Source organism: Engystomops pustulosus, chromosome 10 (assembly GCF_040894005.1).
Source record: "Engystomops pustulosus chromosome 10, aEngPut4.maternal, whole genome shotgun sequence".
NCBI lineage: Eukaryota > Metazoa > Chordata > Amphibia > Anura > Leptodactylidae > Engystomops > Engystomops pustulosus.
In genome coordinates this window covers 41,243,861-41,265,041 of record NC_092420.1, presented here as the reverse complement: position 1 = coordinate 41,265,041, position 21,181 = coordinate 41,243,861, and the positions used below count along the sequence as shown (strand labels likewise).

At 43.1% G+C, this 21,181-nt stretch overlaps 1 protein-coding gene across 3 annotated transcripts in view; it reads left to right on the top strand.

Moving 5' to 3' along the window:
• The window catches only part of FHIT (fragile histidine triad diadenosine triphosphatase), a 46,172-nt gene extending 25,983 nt beyond the window's left edge, over positions 1-20,189 (top strand). For 2 of the 3 annotated variants that reach the window (XM_072126809.1, XM_072126810.1), the window contains exon 2: positions 19,506-20,189. In XM_072126809.1, the coding sequence (XP_071982910.1) occupies positions 19,660-20,124 (465 nt within the window). In that variant the 5' untranslated portion in view covers positions 19,506-19,659 and the 3' untranslated portion in view covers positions 20,125-20,189. Of the gene's footprint in view, positions 1-11,787; positions 11,811-19,505 lie in introns of those variants that run through there. The other variant, XM_072126811.1, reaches the window with a different exon arrangement.
• The last annotated feature ends 992 nt before the right edge of the window (positions 20,190-21,181 follow it).

Below are 21,181 nucleotides of genomic sequence, written 5' to 3'. Positions count from 1 at the left end.
AAGATTTCTTCAGTTCCAGGGCAAGAACAAGGGGAGGAAAGCGTCAAAGATCACCATCGCCCGCTGGATTAAACAGACTATTCGGGACTGTTATACTATCCAAAGCCTAGAAGCTTCTACGAATCTTAAAGCCCACTCTACCAGGGCAGTGGCCACTTCCTGGGCAGAATGAGCAGAAGCGTCTCTGGATCAGATCTGTAAAGCCGCGACCTCGTCCAGCTCCATAACTTTTGCCAAACACTACAGATTGGACTTACATTCTGTCAATGACTTGTCATTTGGTAGAAAAGTTCTACAAACAGTAGCCGCTCCCTAAAAAAAATCCTTAAGTTATCTGGTACATCTCCAGGTGGGCCGTCATGGGGGACGTCATGGAAAGCGAGAATTAGACAAACCGGTAATTCGTTTTCCATTTAGTCCACCATGACGGCCTGGAATTTTTTCTCAACACTTACAAATGTTACTATATGGTTTTATGTTGTATGTGGAGTAACATGCTAATAAACCTCTTGCATCCTTTCTTGGTGTAGTTATTTGATAGACACTGGAGAGGGATGCAGGGGGAGGGACATTTAACCTCTCTTCTTGTCCCTGCAGAGGTCAAGGGGTAATCCTCCAGGTGGGCCGTCATAGTGGACTAAATGGAAAATGAATTACCGGTGAGTCTAATTCTCGTTTTTTTTTTATCATTGACTCGTGAAGCCGAGGTGAGATTTTTCAGCACATTTTTTTTGTTTTCTTATACACGAGTATATACAGTAATCTTTAATATATCATTCCATTCATTGCCTTATGTATTTCAGTCACACCTCAAATGCCGTACAGACATCAGCCGTAGGAAAGATTTATAGAAAACTCCCAGGATTACTGTAATAAAATCACTGGAAGCAGTGCTGTTCCTAGTGATAACCTACACTCATCTCAGATTCATTCTATTTCCCTAAGTATCAACCAATCCTTTGGCATAAACAAGTGAGACACTGCAATGTCCCTACTCGGCATGTGGGGTACAAAACAATCCCCTGCATACATCGATCCTACCCCATACTAAGCCAGTTTGACCTATGTGATATGGCACAGGCATGGCATGTCAGTCTGTTTCACAGAAACCCGTCACGAATGATGTATTGCCAGCTGATTGGCTGTTTTAGGTCGGCAGTGAGGAGCACAGGATCTGCAATGTAAACGGGACTGCAGCGGCGCGTGCCACGGCTAGTACTATGCCGGTGTGCACAACACACTGACCTATGTGTAACACAATCTAGATAGTTGTGCCTCTTTTAAGACCCCTGAAGAGTTAATGGTATAAATGAAACGCGTTGGGTCCTAGGGACGAATGTGTGTTGAGGGCAGGAGCTAGCAAAGATGCAGTCAGTCTAAATCACTATTTCTACTAGCCAGGAGTTAGTGGGCAAATGGCAAAAATCAAGTTTGCAGCATATTAGCTTAGTGCTATTGCTTACTCGCGAAAGTGTTGCCGCAGAAGCTAATATAGCCAATACAGTAGCCAATACAGCCATAGCTAGCCTGCATTACCCTGAGAGTAGTAGCCAATACAGCTGCATCTGGTGTGGGGGAGAGGAAGAGTAATTGTTTACTTACCCCAACCAGGGCGCTAGTACAGAATCTATAATAAGCTGACATTACATAGCAACACTGCCTGATCACTTAGGGGTGGTAAGAAAAGCTAGATTCACACCACCTCAGTGAAAACAAATTTTAAGCTTTATTTGTTATTGCAAACAATGACGCAGCATTTTGAGCAGGGTCAAATAGCACTATGTGCCTGTTTACCCACGAATGATAAAAACAATTGAATCAATTATATTCATGTTGTATGTCTGTAATCACAGACCTGTCTCGCAGTGAATCTAAGACAACTAGGTGATAGTATTTGAATGATATACCGTGACTCAGTTGAGTAAGAGTTCTCCTTACAAAGACTTTGCCAACTAAGGCCGCCTCATGTGTGTGAAGATGTGTAGCCATTGATGCTTCACTATGAGATTCTGGGAATTACTGTATTCCAAGTTTGCCAGAATGGATACTACCACCAGGATAAACAATTGTAAACCCAGCACTCTGACATGACAGTGTGTTTGTTCCCACTGTCTGGTTCTACTCTTTTAGCTTCTTAGGACCTTTTTTTACGATATTATGCAGGTTTTCCATTAACCTGATGGGCTCCAGGCTCCATGTGTCAATGGAGCCTGGAGCCCCTCAGGCTCATTTGCATAATTTTAGAAACTTTTATTTCTTAAATACAAGGGCATAAGACGCTACAAAAGAAGAAGTTCACACACCATTATTTCAGTATGCATGGTTTCGCAGTCCTTCATCCTGGTGGTAGATGTCCTATAAGCTAACACATATTAACACATAATGTTAATTTCTTTCTTCTTTTTTTTTTTTTTTTTATTGAAGTTTTATCATTACATTTATACATGAAGCAGTACATCATTGCATATACAGTTACATCAGAACGTGTTTCTATATCCTAAATCTGTGTGAGTACTGTTTTTTTATGACGCAACTACTTTAAAGACATAAATATGTCTATTCCCTGTTAAGGCATGAGATTTTAGCCTCATATATCCCGTAGGCACTTGAGAGAAGACAAAAGAAGAAGAAAAAAAAAAACAAGAATAAGAACCTATTATATAGGAAGCTTTAACTTTTATAAGAATGTATCATTGTTTGATGCATATAATGCCCATTTTTCTCTTTGTTATCAAAGTCGGTTGTTATTCAGGTGGCTTTCTCATTAAAAATTTTTTCATATTGGTAAATTTGCTTAACACCTTGTCGACCGAGGACGAACTATATCGTCCTCGTGCGGCAAGGGGTGTATGGAGAGAGCTCACGAGCTAAGCTCTCTTCATACACACCGGGTAATGGCTGTATAAAACATCCAACACCCGCCTGTCACTGCTGCGGTCGGTGCTGGCACCGATCACGGCAGTTAACCTGTTAAGTGCCGCGGTCGAACCCAACCGTGGCACCTAACTTACCATTAAATGCCGTCCGCCATCTTGGATGGCCGATCGCCGCCCCCTGGAACGTCATCGGAGGGCGGCGATCGTTTGCTATGGCAGCCTAGAGTCTCATTGAGACTTGCCAGGTGCAATGATTTCTAATAGCCAGCAGAGGGCAGGCTATTAAAAATCATAGTAAAATAGGTACCGTATATACTCGAGTATAAGCCGACCCGAGTATAAGCCGAGACCCCTAATTTTACCACAAAAACCTGGTAAAACCTATTGACTCGAGTATAAGCCGAGGGTGGAAAATGCATTGTTCACAGCCCCTTCCCCCAAGTCTATAGTGAGCAAGCCCCCAGAAGTATATAACCAGCAGTCCCCCAGTATATAGCCAGCATTGGTCACAGCCCCTTCCCCCAAGTATATAGCGAGCAAGCCCTCAGAAGTATATAGCCAGTAGCCCCCAGTAGTATATAGCCAGCAGTCCCCCCAGTATATACCCTGCCAGCCCGTGCCCCAGTATACAGCCTGGCAGCCCCTGTGCCCCAGTATACAGCCTGGCAGCCCCTGTGCCCCAGTATACAGCCTGGCAGCCCCTGTGCCCCAGTATACAGCCTGGCAGCCCCTGTGCCCCACTATACAGCCTGGCAGCCCCTGTGCCCCACTATACAGCCTGGCAGCCCCTGTGCCCCACTATACAGCCTGGCAGCCCCTGTGCCCCACTATACAGCCTGGCAGCCCCTGTGCCCCACTATACAGCCTGGCAGCCCCTGTGCCCCACTATACAGCCTGGCAGCCCCTGTGCCCCACTATACAGCCTGGCAGCCCCTGTGCCCCACTATACAGCCTGGCAGCCCCTGTGCCCCACTATACAGCCTGGCAGCCCCTGTGCCCCACTATACAGCCTGGCAGCCCCTGTGCCCCACTATACAGCCTGGCAGCCCCTGTGCCCCACTATACAGCCTGGCAGCCCCTGTGCCCCACTATACAGCCTGGCAGCCCCTGTGCCCCACTATACAGCCTGGCAGCCCCTGTGCCCCACTATACAGCCTGGCAGCCCCTGTGCCCCACTATACAGCCTGGCAGCCCCTGTGCCCCGGTCAATATAACCTTCCAGCCCCTGTGCCCCGGTCAATATAACCTTCCAGCCCCTGTGCCCCGGTCAATATAACCTTCCAGCCCCTGTGCCCCGGTCAATATAACCTGCCAGCCCCTGTGCCCCGGTCAATATAACCTGCCAGCCAGTGTGCCCCGGTCAATATAACCTGCCAGCCCCTGTGCCCCGGTCAATATAACCTGCCAGCCCCTGTGCCCCGGTCAATATAACCTGCCAGCCCCTGTGCCCCGGTCAATATAACCTGCCAGCCCCTGTGCCCCGGTCAATATAACCTGCCAGCCCCGGTCAATATAACCTGCCAGCCCCTGTGCCCCGGTCAATATAACCTGCCAGCCCCTGTGCCCCGGTCAATATAACCTGCCAGCCCCTGTGCCCCGTTATTGAGCCGGACCCCCGCCCTGTTGATGTAAAAAAAATAAATAAATCAAAACTCACCTTTCCGGCGGCCCCCTCGGGTCTTCTGTGTGATCCAGCAGTCGGCGGCATGTCTGTGCATCGCACAGCGCTGACGCCAGCCGCAGCCGCTGCCGGCACACACAATACTATTGCAGCGGCGGCGGCGGCTGATGTCAGTGCCTGTGACATCCCACGGACCTGCCGCTGACTGCCGGATCACACAAACGACCCGAGGGGGCCGCCGGAAAGGTGAGTTTTGATTGTTTTTCTTTTTTTTTTTTTTTTTTTTTTTTTTCAGCGGCAGGTCCGCACAGCACTGACATCAGCCGCTGACATCACAGTGTGTGCCGGCTGTCGACGCACAGACAATACTATCGCAGCGGCGGCTGATGTCAGTGCCTGTGACATTGCACGGACCGGCCGCTGACCGACGGATCGCACAGAAGACCCGAAGGGGACCGCTGGAAAGGTGAGTTTTGATAGTGTTTTTTTTTTTTTTTTTTTTTTTTTTTTCTTTTCTTGGTGTCAGATTTTGTTTGACTCGAGTATAAGCCGAGTTTGTGTTTTTCAGCACAATTTTTGTGCTGAGAAACTCGGCTTATACTCGAGTATATACGGTATATACTGCAATACAGTAGTATTGCAGTATATAGTATTAGCAATCGGACCCTGCAGGGTTAAATTACCCTGGAGAATCTAAAATAATGGTTAAAAAAAATGTAAATTTTTTTAAAAAAAATATGAAAAAATAGTAAAAAAAAGGTAAAAGTTTAAATCCCCCCCTTTTCCCTAGAACTGTTATAAATATAAATAAACAATAAAAATCATAAACACATTAGGTATCATCGCGTCCCAAAATGTCCCCATAACGGAAATTGGCGCCCAAAGTCGAAGATACCAATTTTTTGCCATTTTGAAAAATATAAAAAATTCTATAAAAAGTGATCAAAAGCCCATGCAGTCCTCAAAATGAAAGCATTAAAAAGAATCCAAAGAAACCAAAGAATATAATAGACATGTGATTTGGGGCGCTCAGTGAAAGCTGTAAAATCCAAGCCCACAAGAAAACGGCGCAAATGCGTTTTTTCATCATTTCACTGCATTCTGAATTTTTTTCCCGCTTCCCAGTACACGGCATGGAATAATAAATACCATCACTGTGAAGTTCAATTTGTTATGCAGAAAACAAGCCTAAACAGAGCTCTTTACATGGAAAAATAAAAAAATTACAGATTTTTGAAGGTGGGGAGTGAAAAATGCAAAAACGAAAAAGGGCCACGTTCCTAAGGGGTTAAAGGGGTATTCCAGGAATCAGCATAATTCATATACAAATGGGTCCTTAACCCCTTAAGGACGCAGCCTGTTTGCAGGTTAAGGCTACTTTTTTTTTTTTAATTTGACCAGTGTCTCTTCCTGTGGTAATAACTTTTCAACGCTTTAAGATATCTCTGTGATTTTGAGATTGTTTTCTTGTGAGACATTGTAGTTTATGTTAGTAGTGTCATTTCGGTGATCCGTTCGTTTTTTGGGGGGTAAAAATTCAATAATTTAGGAAAAATTTGAAAATAATTTTCAAAGTTTCAAATGTTATACTTTTTAGACAAAAAGTGATACCACAAATTTTTTTTGATAGAAACCTTTTGCCATTGGTCTTCTTTTTATATCCATTATTTGTTTTAAGTTTCCATTTTTTTTTTATGGATGTGAGAAGGTTTGAAGTTTTAGTAGCAACTTCTCAGATTTTCTAGAAATTTGAAAAATGCTAACTTTTTGGTGATCAATTCAGTTTGGAAGTGCCCTATAAAGGCTTATGTACTATATACCCCCACAAGTAACACCATTTTATGAACCTAACATCTCAACCTATTCAAATCAGCATTTAAGAAGTCTGTTAACCCTTTAATTATTTTTCCGGAAGCATATGAAAATGGAGTGGAAATTTTGAAATTTCAATTTTTGATTTCAATCTTTCCAATTTAGCCCTAAAATGGATACATTCAGAAGGAATTTGAGGTAAATATATATTCCTAATTTCTTGCCCTGCTTCTTCTGAGTACGGTAATACCAGACATGTGGATGTCAGCTGCTGTTTCCCCGCACAGTGATGTCCAGAACAGAGTTAGCGATACTGGGAATTTGGAAGGCCAATTTGGCTGCAAATATTTTGTGGTGCCACAGTGTAATTGAAGAGCCCCTGAAGTGAAAGTACAATAGAAAACCCCCCAAAATGTCACCATTTCGGAAACTAGACCCCTCAAAGAATTTATCGGTGCTTGTGGTGAGCATTTTAACCCCCAACACGCTGGTCAAAATTGAATGCAAAGTAAATGGTGCAGAGTAAAAATTGTGTTTTTATCTCAAAAATGTCATTTTAGTGCCTCATATACTGTGCCCAACCCATGCCACTTTAGACAAACACCCCAAAAATCATTCTTCGGGTTGTCCCGAGTACAGCAATACCACACATGTGCCAATAATTTACAGGCTGGGCACACGGCAGGGGTCAGGAAGAAAGAAGCACAATTTAGGTTTTCAAGCTTCGTTTTCACTAGATTGGTAATGGGGGGTACCCCCGAGGTACCAGTACAATAGAAACCCCCAAGTAGTGAACCCATTTTGGAAAGGGCACCCCTCAAAGAATGTATGTAGGCTTGTATGAGCATTTTAACCCCTAAGGTGCTGGCTAAAATGTAATACAAAGTGAGTAGTGCAGAGAAACAATTGTATTGCAATTTATCAAATATGCCATTGAAGTGACAAAAGTATTTTGCCCAACTCATGCCACTGGGGAAAAACACATCAAAAATCATTCTGCGGGTTACCCCGGTTAGGGCAATACCCCATAGGAGGCAATAATCTGTAGGATGGAGACACGGCAGGGCTCAAAAGGGAATAACTTGTTGGAGCACAGACATTGTACTTTTTTTTTTTTGGCATCATGAAAGATTTGTAGATGCCAATAGGGGCCAGTACAGTAGAACCCCCTAAGAACTGACCCTATTTTGGAAACTACACCCCTCCATGAATTAATCTAGGGGTATAGTTAGCATTTTAACCCCACAGGTGGACCCCTGAAAAAGTGCATAGTAAAAAATATCCATTATGTCATTTTGTGCCCAGCTGCTGCCATGGGAGACAAACACCCTAAAAATCATGATGCATGTTTTCCCGGGTAAAGCATACGGGACAGTAATCTACAGGCTGGGCACATGGCAGGGCTTAGAAGGGAAGGTGCGGCATGCGGCATGATGTATAAGCTGTGCGTCAGGGTAACAACAGGGTACTCTAAAAATCCAGGGATGTATGATAAATTCGGAAGCAATCTTTCATGCATAACCCTGGTTTTTCTGGGCATGTCTCACAGTGATGAATGGTGTCCTTCCGAATGCCATTTTTGGAGCACACCCTGCACCTCTTTTGTGACCTTCCCTTGCTGGCTGTTTGGGGAACTACTCCTGGAAAGTGCTGCCCTGGCACAATACGTGATGTGGCCTCACTTCCAGTTGTGCTAGCACTCCCCCCTTCCTGGTCTCCAAAAAGAAAGTACTTTATTACCACCTCTTGAAATTCCAGGAAAGTTCCCCTCTGGCCGGCATATCGATGCAGCACATAAGCATCATACAATGCCATCTGCATGATGTGCACGGCCAGCTTCTTGTACCACACCCTCGACTTCCGCATGGCATTGTACGGCTGAAGCACCTGGTCAGACAAGTCCACCCCTCCCATGTATTTGTTATAATCTAAAATACAGTCTGGCTTGGGGGTTTCTGTACTGGCACCTCGTACTGGGACAGGGGTGGTGGTGTGCTCATGTATTGTGGTTAATACAAGGACCTCTCTCTTGTCCTTGTACTTAACACAAAATACAGAGTCACTGCATAGTGCCCTGCTTTCGTGCCTTTTAAGTTTTTGCCCAAGCAGCGACTTAGGGAGACCTCTCTGATTTCTGCGTACAGTGCCGCATGCCACAGTATTTCTGGAAGTGAGGCACTTGAACAGGGTGGTGCTGGTGTAGAAATTGTCCAGGTAGAGGTGGTAGTCCTGGTCCAGCAGTGGGTGCACTAAATCCCACACTATCTTCCCTGTAACACCCAGGAAGGGGGGGCATTCTGGGGGCACTATAGTGGAGTCCTTCCCTTCATATATCCTGAACTTGTACGTGTACCCTGATGAACTTTCGCACAGCTTATACATCTTCACACCATACCTTGCCCTCTTATTGGGCAGGTACTGGCGGAAGTGAAGTCTCCCTTTGAATTGTACCAGGGACTCGTCTATGCTCACATGTTTGGCGGGGGTATACGCCTGGGCAAACTTGGCACTAAAATTATCTAATATGGGCCTGACCTTAAATAACCGATCATAACTGGGGTCACCTCTGGGTGGGCACTGTGTGTTGTCAGTGTAGTGCAAAAACTTATGGATGGCTTCAAAGCGCATCCTGCTCATTGCCATGCGGAACATGGGGGTGTGGTACAGTATATCTGAGCTCCAGTAGTCCCTGATTGAAGGCTTTTTTACTATCCCCATAAGGAGTATTATGCCCCAATACTTGTGCATCTCTGCTGCAGTGACAGTGGCCCACCTGTAGGGTTGTGCATAAAAGGACGTGGGGTTTTGGGCAATATGTTGTGCAGCGTAGAGATTTGTCTGAAATATAATAATATTCAGCAGCGCCTCATCAAAAAAAAACTTTAAAAAGTCCACAGCTCTGAGCCCTGTCGTGTCAAAGTTAATTCCAGGATGGCCCAAAAAGTCAGGGACCTGAGGGGTATAATTATCTGGGGCTACCCATGTGGGGTCAGTGGAAGCCCCAGGCCCCAGGCACTTCTCCTGCAGAAGTCCCAGGCACTTCTCCTGCAGAAGTCCCAGGCACCTCTCCTGCAGAAGTCCCAGGCACCTCTCCTGCAGAAGTCCCAGGCACCCCTCCTGCAGAAGTCCCAGGCACCCCTCCTGCAGAAGTCCCAGGCACCCCTCCTGCAGAAGTCCCAGGCACCCCTCCTGCAGAAGTCCCAGGCACCCCTCCTGCAGAAGTCCCAGGCACCCCTCCTGCAGAAGTCCCAGGCACCCCTCCTGCAGAAGTCCCAGGCACCCCTCCTGCAGAAGTCCCAGGCACCCCTCCTGCAGAAGTCCCAGGCACCCCTCCTGCAGAAGTCCCAGGCACCCCTCCTGCAGAAGTCCCAGGCACCCCTCCTGCAGAAGTCCCAGGCACCCCTCCTGCAGAAGTCCCAGGCACCCCTCCTGCAGAAGTCCCAGGCACCCCTCCTGCAGAAGTCCCAGGCACCCCTCCTGCAGAAGTCCCAGGCACCCCTCCTGCAGAAGTCCCAGGCACCCCTCCTGCAGAAGTCCCAGGCACCCCTCCTGCAGAAGTCCCAGGCACCCCTCCTGCAGAAGTCCCAGGCACCCCTCCTGCAGAAGTCCCAGGCACCCCTCCTGCAGAAGTCCCAGGCACCCCTCCTGCAGAAGTCCCAGGCACCCCTCCTGCAGAAGTCCCAGGCACCCCTCCTGCAGAAGTCCCAGGCACCCTACGGCGCCTTCTTGGGGGTCCTTTCAGGTCACTGGAAGATGATGATAGGTAAAAGGGACCATCATCCCCACTAGCTGACTCGGTGTCAGAGGCAGGCATGTTATATGCCTCCAACACGGTGTACGTCTTCTGAGACATTGCACACAAAAAAAATAGAGAACTAGAAAAATTAGATAATGTGCACCAAGCTACATGGATAAACCGTCTAGCAGGCACACAAAAAAAAAAATAATGCACACCAAACCACACGGACCAGCCGCACAGATGGCACACAAAAAATAATGCGCACTAAACTACACGGACAAGCCGCACAGATGGCACACACAAAAAATAGCTAAGCGCACCTACGGCGCTCTGGAAAAAATATTACCAGGCACCGAAAAAAACCTATGTGCACCGCGCAAAAAGGCGCTACAAATGCACCTAGCTTGCCCTAAGACAAACTAACTACCTCTAAGACTGCTAAAGATTTTGTGCAGCACTATTCACACGGCGCACTGAAAAGTGCGTTTGGGTTCAGAAGGGACAGACAGGGAAAAACGGAAGACACGTGGGATCACACAAGGCGATCACACAGGGAACACACAGGACACAGGAAAAAACAGATAGGAACAATAGGGATCAGATAAGGATCAGAACACTATTTATAGTGTAAAAGTGTATTTTGGTGCACACAGTAACGCTCTTTCCTCTCTCCAGCGATACCAAACTAAAATGGTGCCGCTGGAGGAAGAGGAAAGGGCTAAAAGCACGTTTTTTAGCCTAAAATCGCGATCGGCGGGCGGGACCGATTTGATTGGTCGGGTGACGGAGACAGGAACTCCTCCTGCCTCGGTCACCCAAATCTCGTCCCGATGTCGCGAGACGTGGTGACAATTCTAAAATAGTATGCGCTCGCGCCGTAGCTGTACTGCGCTGAGCGCTAATCGTCGGAAGCTGCGCAGTACAGCTACGGCGCGGAGCGCTAAGGGGTTAAAATATAAACTAATATGTATTTAGTTATTTAAAATTTTGCTCCCTTAGCAGAAATATGCTGTTGCCATAGACTGTTTATTGTGTTTTAATACATTTTCAAAAATTAAACGAATTTTTGCCATCTTCTGGAGCTAATAACTTTTTCATACTTTGGCGCACGGAGCTGTGTGAGGTGTCATTTTTTTTGCGAAATGAGCCGACCTTTACATTGCTACCATTTTTTAGTTCTGTGCGACATTTTGATAATATTTTATTCCATTTTTTATGTGATGTAAAAAGGTGTACAAGTTGCATTTCGGACATTTGGGCGCCATTTCCCGTCTCGGAGGTCACCGCCGGCCGTAACCGTTTTTATATTTTGATAGATCAGGCATTTTGGGACGCGGCGATACCTAATGTGTCTGTGATTTTTACTGTTTATTATGTTTTATATCAGTTCTAGCGAAAGGGGGGTGATTTTGAATTTTTAATATTTAAAAAAAATTTTTTTTTTTTTTTAATTTTTTTTTTCCCCACTATTTCTTAGACCATCTAGGGTACATTAACCCTAGATGGTCAGATGGCTCATACCATATACTGCTATACTTCTGTATTGCAATATATGGCATTTTTGCAGCTCATTCATTAAAATGAGCCACTGGCTCATTGTAACAAATCTGCAGATGCCAGAGCAGGTCATGTGATCACCACTGCAGTCGGTTGGTTGCAGTGCATCCAGTATGGACAGTGTTTTGGTGATGGCAGCTACACATCATTACTACGGTAACAGAGCAAGTAAACCTGTTACATCACTGGGAGAATAGCATAAGAGGTAGGAGCAGTTGCTGAGAACTAAAGGATTTTGGTGTTATACTTTAGAGAGGTCATAAAATTTAGAGAGGTCATAAAATTTTGTGAATCATAAAATCAAACTATTTGAACTCCATTTTGTGACATTGAGTTTTGTTACATTCATTTGTTCATAGCATCATGGGTTTTTGTATCAGACGTTCATATTCCCAGAATACCCCTTTTAAAGTTCCTCATGATAAATTCCTCATGAAAATTTTTTTTCCAGTATAATGGTATAGCTTGCTTCTGCTAGCATTCTAGCTACAGACCGTCTAAATTCTGGCAGATTAACTCCATATTTAAATTCAAAAGAGCAAGTCCGGACTTAGCTTAATTGGTGGGCTCCAGATCTGTTTGATCAGATTCTGGAGCCACCCCCCTTCGGGGGCCCTTAAACATATATGAGGCGAAAAATAAAAAAGTTATGCATGTGAAAGACGGTGATGCTAAAATTAACAACATTTTTGCCAAATTACTTTTTATTCAGTAAAAATGGGAAAAAAATCTTTATAAATTAGGTCTTTTCGTAATCGTGGCGACCCATAGAATAAAAATGAATATACTATTTTTATGGTATGGTTAATGGCCAAAAAAAAACACAAAAATTTTCCTAAAAATTGATGATTTTCATTTCCTCCACCAACAACGAGTTAATAAAATCTCACCAATTAGCTATACATGCCCCAAAATTACGTCCCAGAAAAGTGCATCTCATGTGGCACTCATATGGGGTATCGGTGTACTCGGGAGAAATTGGGTATCAAACTTTGTGGAGCCTTTTTTCATTTAATCCATTGTAAATGTTTAATTTTTCCACCCAAAATGAGTGTATTGTGAAAAAAATATTACAATTTGCAGACTGCACCTCCATTTTGTTTTAACCCCTATAAAACAAAGGGTTAACAAACTTCTTAAAAGTGGGTTTTCATACGTTGAGGGGTGTAGTTTCCATATTGGGGTAATTTATGAGTCTTGCCATTATTTAGGCCTCTCAATGTCAATTAGAATTTGAGCAGGTCCATCTAAATACGGGTTTTGGTGATTCTACAAAAAATGTGAAAAATTATACCTAAATTCTGAGCCTCATAACATTATAGTAAAATATGTGGAATCTTAAAAAAAACATCCAACATAAAGCAGACATTTGGGAAATGTAAGTTATGAATTTATTTGGGTGCTATAACTATCTGCATCAAAAGTAAAGAATTTAGAACATTGAAAATAAAGAATTTTTAAAAATTTTTGCCAATTTTTTTTTTTTTTTTTTTATAACTAAACACAAAAGATTTCATCCAAATTTTTTAAACTAATTTGAAGTACAATGAGAAAACAATCTCAAAATCCCCTGGATATCTCATAGCGTTCCAAAGCTATAACCACTTATAGTGACACGGGCCAGATTTGAAAAATGGGGCCGCATCCTTAAGGCCAAAAGAGGCTGAGTCCCGTAGGGGTTAAGCAGTTTTCTTAATGCATCTCTTGTCTGCTTCCCTCTAATAAAACCTACCTGATCAGGTGACGGTAATCTATGTAATATAGCCGACATTTTCCTAGCTAGTATAGATGAAAAGATTTTCAGGTCCGAGTTTAAAATTGAGATTGGCCTATAATTTGGAATGCAAGGATCTTTACCACTTTTATGAATGATAATAATTTTAGCTTCCTGCATTTCTTCAGGGATAACCTCGCCTTCAAGAAATTTTATTAAAAAGGATAGTCAAATACGGAATTAATATCTTACTAAATAATATGTAATATTCATTAATTATCCCGTCTGGGCCAGGGGCTTCAGCTTTTTTCAACACTTTTATTACATCTGTTACTTCCTCCCTGCTAATAGGTCTATTTAGCTCTTGATTTAGCTGTTTATCCAGTTTAGGTAACTGCGCTGATGAGAGGAATTTTATTATTTTTTTTCACCGGTGGATCCTTATATCCTACTACTTCCTTAAAGTTATATACCGTATATACTCGTGTAGAAGACAAAAAAATGTGCTGAAAAACCTCAATTTGGCTGATACACGAGTCAATACTTAAAAAAAAAAAATAAATAAATAAAAAGCTTACATACTCGCCCTCTGGCGGCCCCGATGCACAGCACTGCTCCCCCGATGTCATCGCGGCTCCTCTTCTGGCTTCCCCTCGGCTCCTCTTCTTTCTGTAATAGGCGGCAGGCCATGTTATCTGCTGGCAGGCGCATACTATGACGCGGTCGCTGCCGACGTCATACTATGCGCCTGCCGGCTGTGAGATAACATGGCCGCGTCCTGCCGCCTGTTACAGAAGAAAGAAGAGGAGCCGCGGGGAAGCCAGAAGAGGAGCCGCAATGACATCGGGGGAGCAGTGCTGCGCATCGGGGCCGCCGGAGGGTGAGTATGTAAGCTTTTTTTGTTTTTTTAAGTGCTGGGCTAGCTGTATACTGCAGGGGGCAGAAAGGGCTGGCTGTGTACTGCAGGGGGCAGAAATGGGCTGGCTGTGTACTGCAGGGGGCAGAAATGGGCTGGCTGTGTACTGCAGGGGGCAGAAATGGGCTGGCTGTGTACTGCAGGGGGCAGAAATGGGCTGGCTGTGTACTGCAGGGGGCAGAAATGGGCTGGCTGTATACTGCAGGGGGCAGAAATGGGCTGGCTGTATACTGCAGGGGGCAGAAATGGGCTGGCTGTATACTGCAGGGGGCAGAAATGGGCTGGCTGTATACTGCAGGGGGCAGAAATGGGCTGGCTGTATACTGCAGGGGGCAGAAATGGGCTGGCTGTATACTGCAGGGGGCAGGCTGACTATATACTGGGGGGGGGGCCGTGACCAGTGCATTTCCCATCCTCTACTTATACTCGAGTCAATAGGTTTTCCCAGTTTTTGGTGGTAAAATTAGGGGTCTCGGCTTATACTCGGGTCGGCTTATACTCGAGTGTATACTGTAGTGATGAATATGGATCAAACAGCATTTCTCCCTTTTCATTCAATATTTTCTCTATAACATTGGCCACTTTAGATTGGTTTATTGCATTACTGAGACGCTTTGAAGCTTTGTTTCCCATAGCATATGTGTGAGCCTTAGTTGGCTCTAGCTGACCTGCATAATCATTTATTAATATTGTTTTTATTCCATATCTTGTATATTCTATTTTTATCAACTATGACAGTGATGGCAAATCTTTTAGAGACCGAGTGCCCAAACTACAACAAAGACCCGCTTATTTATCGCAAAGTGCCAACACAAATTTAATTTGTGATTTATACTCCCTTCTCTGTCACAGTTTTCATTGATACCAGCACCCTGAGGACACCAATAAAGCAGAAAATAGTCCCAGGTACAGCTGTCCCTTTAAAATAGCTCTGTGCACAGCAAGTCCTGGGCTGTCTGGGACTGTAGGAAGATAACTGGAGTCCTCTCTGGTGATGGCCTGAGTGACCACAGAAAGGGCTCGGAGTGCCACCTCTGGCACCAGTGCCATAGGTTAGCCATCACTGAACTATGACATTGTCCACTTCCTTTTTGTGCTGATAATAATCGATTCTTGAATACGAACTATGTGGTCTGGAAAAAAACGTGTATCCTCTTTCGGAACCATGCTTACATCTCAAACATCATGCACATGGTATTCATACATAATTTTCCTCACTGATCTACATTCCCTTTTATTTTCCCCGGAAACATCTAACTCAGCATTCATAATCGCATCAAAATCCCCACCCATTATCATGTTTGAACCCTTTATTTTTTTAAGCTTTTCACAAACCGATCTAATAAATTTACATTGGCCTGCATTACGGCAGAAATATTGACAAAGGTGCATTCACGTCCCTGAACCATGCCATTCATAGTTATGTATCTTCCTTCTGGATCTATCTCAGTATTGCTTATTACTATCCCAACTGTTGCATGAACTGCTATGAGAACTCCTGCCTTTTTAGTTGATGCAGTGGCATGGATTATATAAGGTAATTTTGAATGACTCATTCGCCAGGTATCCTTTGCCAACAAATGAGTCTCCTGAAGAAACACTATCTGACTCTCTGATGCATTAAATTCTTGCCATGCCAAATGCCGTTTTACCGGCCCATTCAATCCTTTTACATTAATAGATATACATTTAAGTGCCATTCATGTTCATATACAATGCAGTTTTTCCCAGACCATGATCATAATCCTCTAATTACTTTTCTCTTGCAAAAGAAGTCCTGTAAACATGAACCACTTCCAAAAGACTGATACCAAAAAAGAAGAATAAGGGAAAAAAAAGAATATAGTCTGTAAATACACACATTTTTAATCAATATATTACTCATACCTTTAGGGGGCCCTTTCATGATAACCTTAATTCTTAGATTGGCAAAGGGGTCTTTTATCAATACTAAATGCACTGCAACAGAGTGCATACATAGGGATTAGTAAGCCTTGGCCCTAGTTATTTCCCTGCCAGCCTGCGGTGAGAGTTTGAGCTAATATTTTATCGCTTCAACAGTAATCCTTTCCTCCCTAACCTACACTCTTCCCATCCAGAAACACCTCTTTACCTTTCCTTTCCACCATTTTCTACAATCTGCCATCTTCTTTGCTTGGGAGCACCAGTGCCATTGATGTAGCATTTTCCCCATTTCTTCTTTAGAATGGCAAATTATTGTTTTTATTATCTTTTTCAAAAATTATCTTGGAAGGGAAACCCCACGTGTATCAAATATTGTTATCAAGTAGAATATCCGTATATTCTTTCAGGTCTCTCCTCATAGATAAAGTGGTTACAGAGAGATCTTGCAGTATTACCAATTCCTTTAATTTTTTTTTTCTGTTTTATAGTATCATAGTATATAAGGCTGGAAAAAGACGCAAGTCCATCAAGTCCAACCTTTAAGAATTAAATAAATGTTTTACCCCCATAACCTGTGATATTTTTGCTCTCCAGAAAGGCATCCAGGCCTCTCTTGAACATGTACATAGAGTCCGCCATAACAACCTCCTGCGGCAGAGAGTTCCATAGTCTCACTGCTCTTACAGTAAAGAACCTTTGTCTATGTTGATGGTAAAATCGCCTCTCCTCTAGACGCAGAGGCTGCCCCCTTGTCCTGGTCACAGGCCTAGGTATAAAAAGATCTTTGGAGAGATCCTTGTACTGTCCGTTCAGGTATTTGTACATTGTAACGAGGTCTCCCCTCAGTCGTCTTTTTTCTAAACTGAATAATCCCAAATTTTGTAATCTGTCATTGTATTCTAATCCCCCCATTCCCCTAATAATCCTGGTTGCTCTCCTCTGCACCCGTTCCAGCTCTACTATATCCTTTTTATACACTGGTGCCCAAATCTGTACACAATATTCCATGTGTGGTCTGACCAGCGATTTGTATAAGGGCAAAACTATGTCTTTATCATGAGAATCTATTCCTCTCTTGATACATCCCATAATTTTATTTGCTTTGGCAGCAGCTGCCTGGCTCTGGTCACTAAAATTAAGTTTACCATCCACCAATACCCCCAAGTCCTTTTCAGCTCCAGTTTTACCAAGTAATTGACCGTTTAGAACATAATTATACTTTTTGTTTCCATGGCCCAAGTGCATAACTTTACATTTATCTACATTAAACCTCATTAACCATTTCTCTGCCCACTCCTCAAGCTTCCACAAATCCCTCTGTAACGCTAAACTATCGACCTCAGTATTTTATTACTTTACACAGCTTAGTATCATCTGCAAATATTGAAACTTGACTGTGTAAACCCACTACAAGGTCATTAATAAAAATATTAAAAAGAAGTGGCCCCAATACTGACCCCTGTGGCACTCCACTGGTAACATCAACCCAATCTGAGAATGTGCCATTAATGACGACCCTCTGTTTTCTATCACTAAGCCAATTACTTACCCAAATACACAGATTTTCTCCTATTCCCAGCAGTCTCATTTTATATACCAACCTTTTATGTGGAACGGTGTCAAATGCCTTTGAAAAGTCCAGATATACAAGATCTACAGCGTCCCCCAGATCCAGTCTTGAACTTACCTCCTCGTAGAAACCAATCAGATTAGTCTGACAGGACCGATCTCTCATAAACCCATGCTGACGCTGGGTTATAAGGTTGTGCACAGTGAGATACTCCAGGATAGCATCTCTAATAAACCCCTCAAATATTTTCCCCACCACAGCAGTTACTCACGGGTCTGTAGTTTCCAGGATCGCTATTTGATCCTTTTTTGTATATTGGTACCACATTTGCTATGCGCCATTCCTGTGGAACATAACCAGTCCTCAGTGAATCTTCAAATATTAAAAATAACGGTCTGTCTATCACCGTACATAATTCATGCAGAACCCGGGGGTGTATGCCATCTGGCCCAAGTTAATTTATCTATCTTAGTGGTTGCGAGGCGGCGCCGTACCTCTTCCTGGGTTAAACTGTTGACATTATAAAAAGAATTAACATTATTCCTCATTGTGTCTTCCACCAGGGGATTTTCCTGGGTAAAGACCGTTGAGAAGGCGACATTCAGTAGATTGGCCCTTTCCTCATCTCCTTCCACCATGACCCCCATGTTATTTCTAAGGGGATCAACACTCTCTGTTTTTAGTTTCTTTTCATTTATATACTTGAAAAATAATTTGGGATTATTTTTGCTCTCCCTGGCAATATTTCTCTCAGTCTCTATTGGTAGGTGGTAGGTTTCCTTCAGTGGTAGGTTTCCTTTAAGATATTATTATAATTATTAAATTATTGCATGTGTGCATGGTCGCAAGTAAATGAATCAGACCACCGTTGATACAAGACAAGCTCATGGCTATCACCCTGGGTAAAAATCAGCACTGCGCAAGCTTTATTTGTTCTATCAGTCTATATAGAAAAATGGGAAAGAAGCAGAAGAGGGAGGAGAGTTTTCAGGTCCTGTAGTCTCTTGATTGGAGAACTTCCCTGCTGTCGCACATTGACGTCAGGTCCGCATTCCTTAGCTTCAAAACTTTGAGGTGTGGTCCACGATGCCGGCGCCATCTTGAGTTCATTGTTTCTATTACGGTACTTTTTAGGAAAATAAGACAAGTAGAAATGACAAGGTAAACCTAGCTAATAGATCAAATCCTAACAACCCTTCTGTCGCACCCCAAGTCACAGGACAAAGCAGTACGTTTTTGTAACACAAAGCAGATAACCTGTACGAAAATGTCACCTGAGTGCCTCATGGCTCCTCTGGCTCCTCTGACTCTCTGGCTCCAAACACCTCCCCTCCCTCCACCCTTCAAGGCCAGCTTTCCACAAATCTTGTGATAACCATTATTTTGCGCTGCCAGCAGTTTATTATGCATAAATGTTGTTCTCACTCTGACATCGCTGCCTGTCTATGAAACGTGGACAGGGCATGCATAGTTAGTTGTCGTCTGAGCCATGAGGCACTCAGGTGACGGCAGCCTGAGCACCTCAGGCCAATTTACATATTTCTACAAAGTTATTTTCTCTAATATTCTGGAAATTAATAACAAATGAAAAAACACTGCCTGTATCCCATAGAGGTAACGAGCAAGCTATTTAAGACATTCTAGATGTCCTTTAAAATCTAGGAAATAAAATCATCCAAGTTAACCTAAAAAAATGGAGGGACCGGAATGATTGCGAAGACGAGTGAGGTAATTGTTTTGTTTGTTAAAAAAATATTTTAAAACTAATATAATATTTTTTTTCCTTTTATTTCAGTGTGAAGCCGCTATTATTGCTTCTAGTAAATATTCTACTAAACCTTGGATATTTGATATTAGAATACCACATAGCCTCACTCAGTTTGTTCTCTGATTACATTTCAAAATATTAGCATTTTTCACATCTGAACATTTTAAATTATATCATTGTCATGTCTTGGTTTGGTAAAAATTTTATTAAACCTACCCTCACCATCCTAAGGACTGAGTTGTCTTTTGCCCTTGTGAATAGAAAGCCAGTGGTACCTGGACATATTCTGGTTTGTCCATTAAGACCTGTAAAACGTTTTAAAGACCTAATGCCTGAAGAAATAAGTGACCTCTTTAACACCGTACAGAAAGTTTCCAATGTGGTGGAGAAACACTTTAATGGCACTTCTTTAACCATCTCAATGCAGGATGGTCTAGAGGCAGGACAGACAGTTCCCCATGTTCATGTGCATGTTTTACCCAGGAGAGCAGGAGATTTTGAAAAGAATGACACGGTGTATGAAGTTTTACAAAACCATGACAAAGAAGACATGGCAGCTTCAGAAAAGTGGAGATCTGAGGAAGAGATGGAAGCAGAGGCTAATGAACTTCGGAAGTATTTCCAAATTGAACCTTTCTGCAGATGAAATTTTTACCTATCATTTTGCAGTAGAACATTGCCATAATGATATTAAAATGATATGATTAGTAATTATTGTGTACCTGTAAATTATTATAATCACTGAACAAAATCAAAAGAGAGAGGTGCCTTTTGGTGAAGAGCAGTTTGGCAAATACAGTTACAGTATGTGAGCTGTAAGAAGCTTGCTCACCTGGAAATAAATTTTAGCTGGTGATATATGGGTCTTAAAGGGGGTTTCCCATGAACGCAATTGCTGATCAGTGGGGGTCTCAGTGCTGAGACCCCTCCACAGATCACGAACATGAGGGGTCCGGTGGAGTTTCACGTACCTCTGTCAGACCCCTCATCGCTTCGTCAGACTAATGGAGCAGATGGCCGCGCAAGACCGTGCTGCTTCATTAAGATTAATTAAGCAGAACAGTCTTGCGCAGCCGTCTCCGCCATTTTGGAGCTGACAGAAATTGCCGAGCACTGCACTCGGCGATCTTCATCAGCTCCATATGTCAACTAAAATTTATTACTAGGTGATCAAGTGAACAGCACTGATGGCAAAAGGGATCAGGGATTATGGTTTCGCTTCCTGGCTACTCAGATCATCAAATAATATAGGTAACGTGCTTGTGTGTATAGGACACTTTAATTCAGAAGAAATTGCAACGCATTTCGATCTATATGTAGCTAGTGCTATCAAGAGTAATATATATCAGTCTTTCATCTCCAGTATCAAATCTGGACCTGACAGATTACTGCATAGTATCCCAGAAATTGTGTTTATATATCATTCCTTCTACACCACCTTTTTTCCATTTATATAAAAAAAAAATTTTAAATTAAAACTGGCACTGCAATAGATGGAAATATAGGACAATTGTAAAATTAAAATACATTTATTACATAATATGCCTAAAAATAAATATAATCCAAGAACTCATGCAGGGCCCTTGCACAGAGTTCTACCGGTATATTCAAAGTTATATTGCATAAATGTATGTCACGTAGAGAACAGTAAATCACATAAAAATGTTATGCACCTCACTAGGACTTGAGGTCCGTCTGGGAAC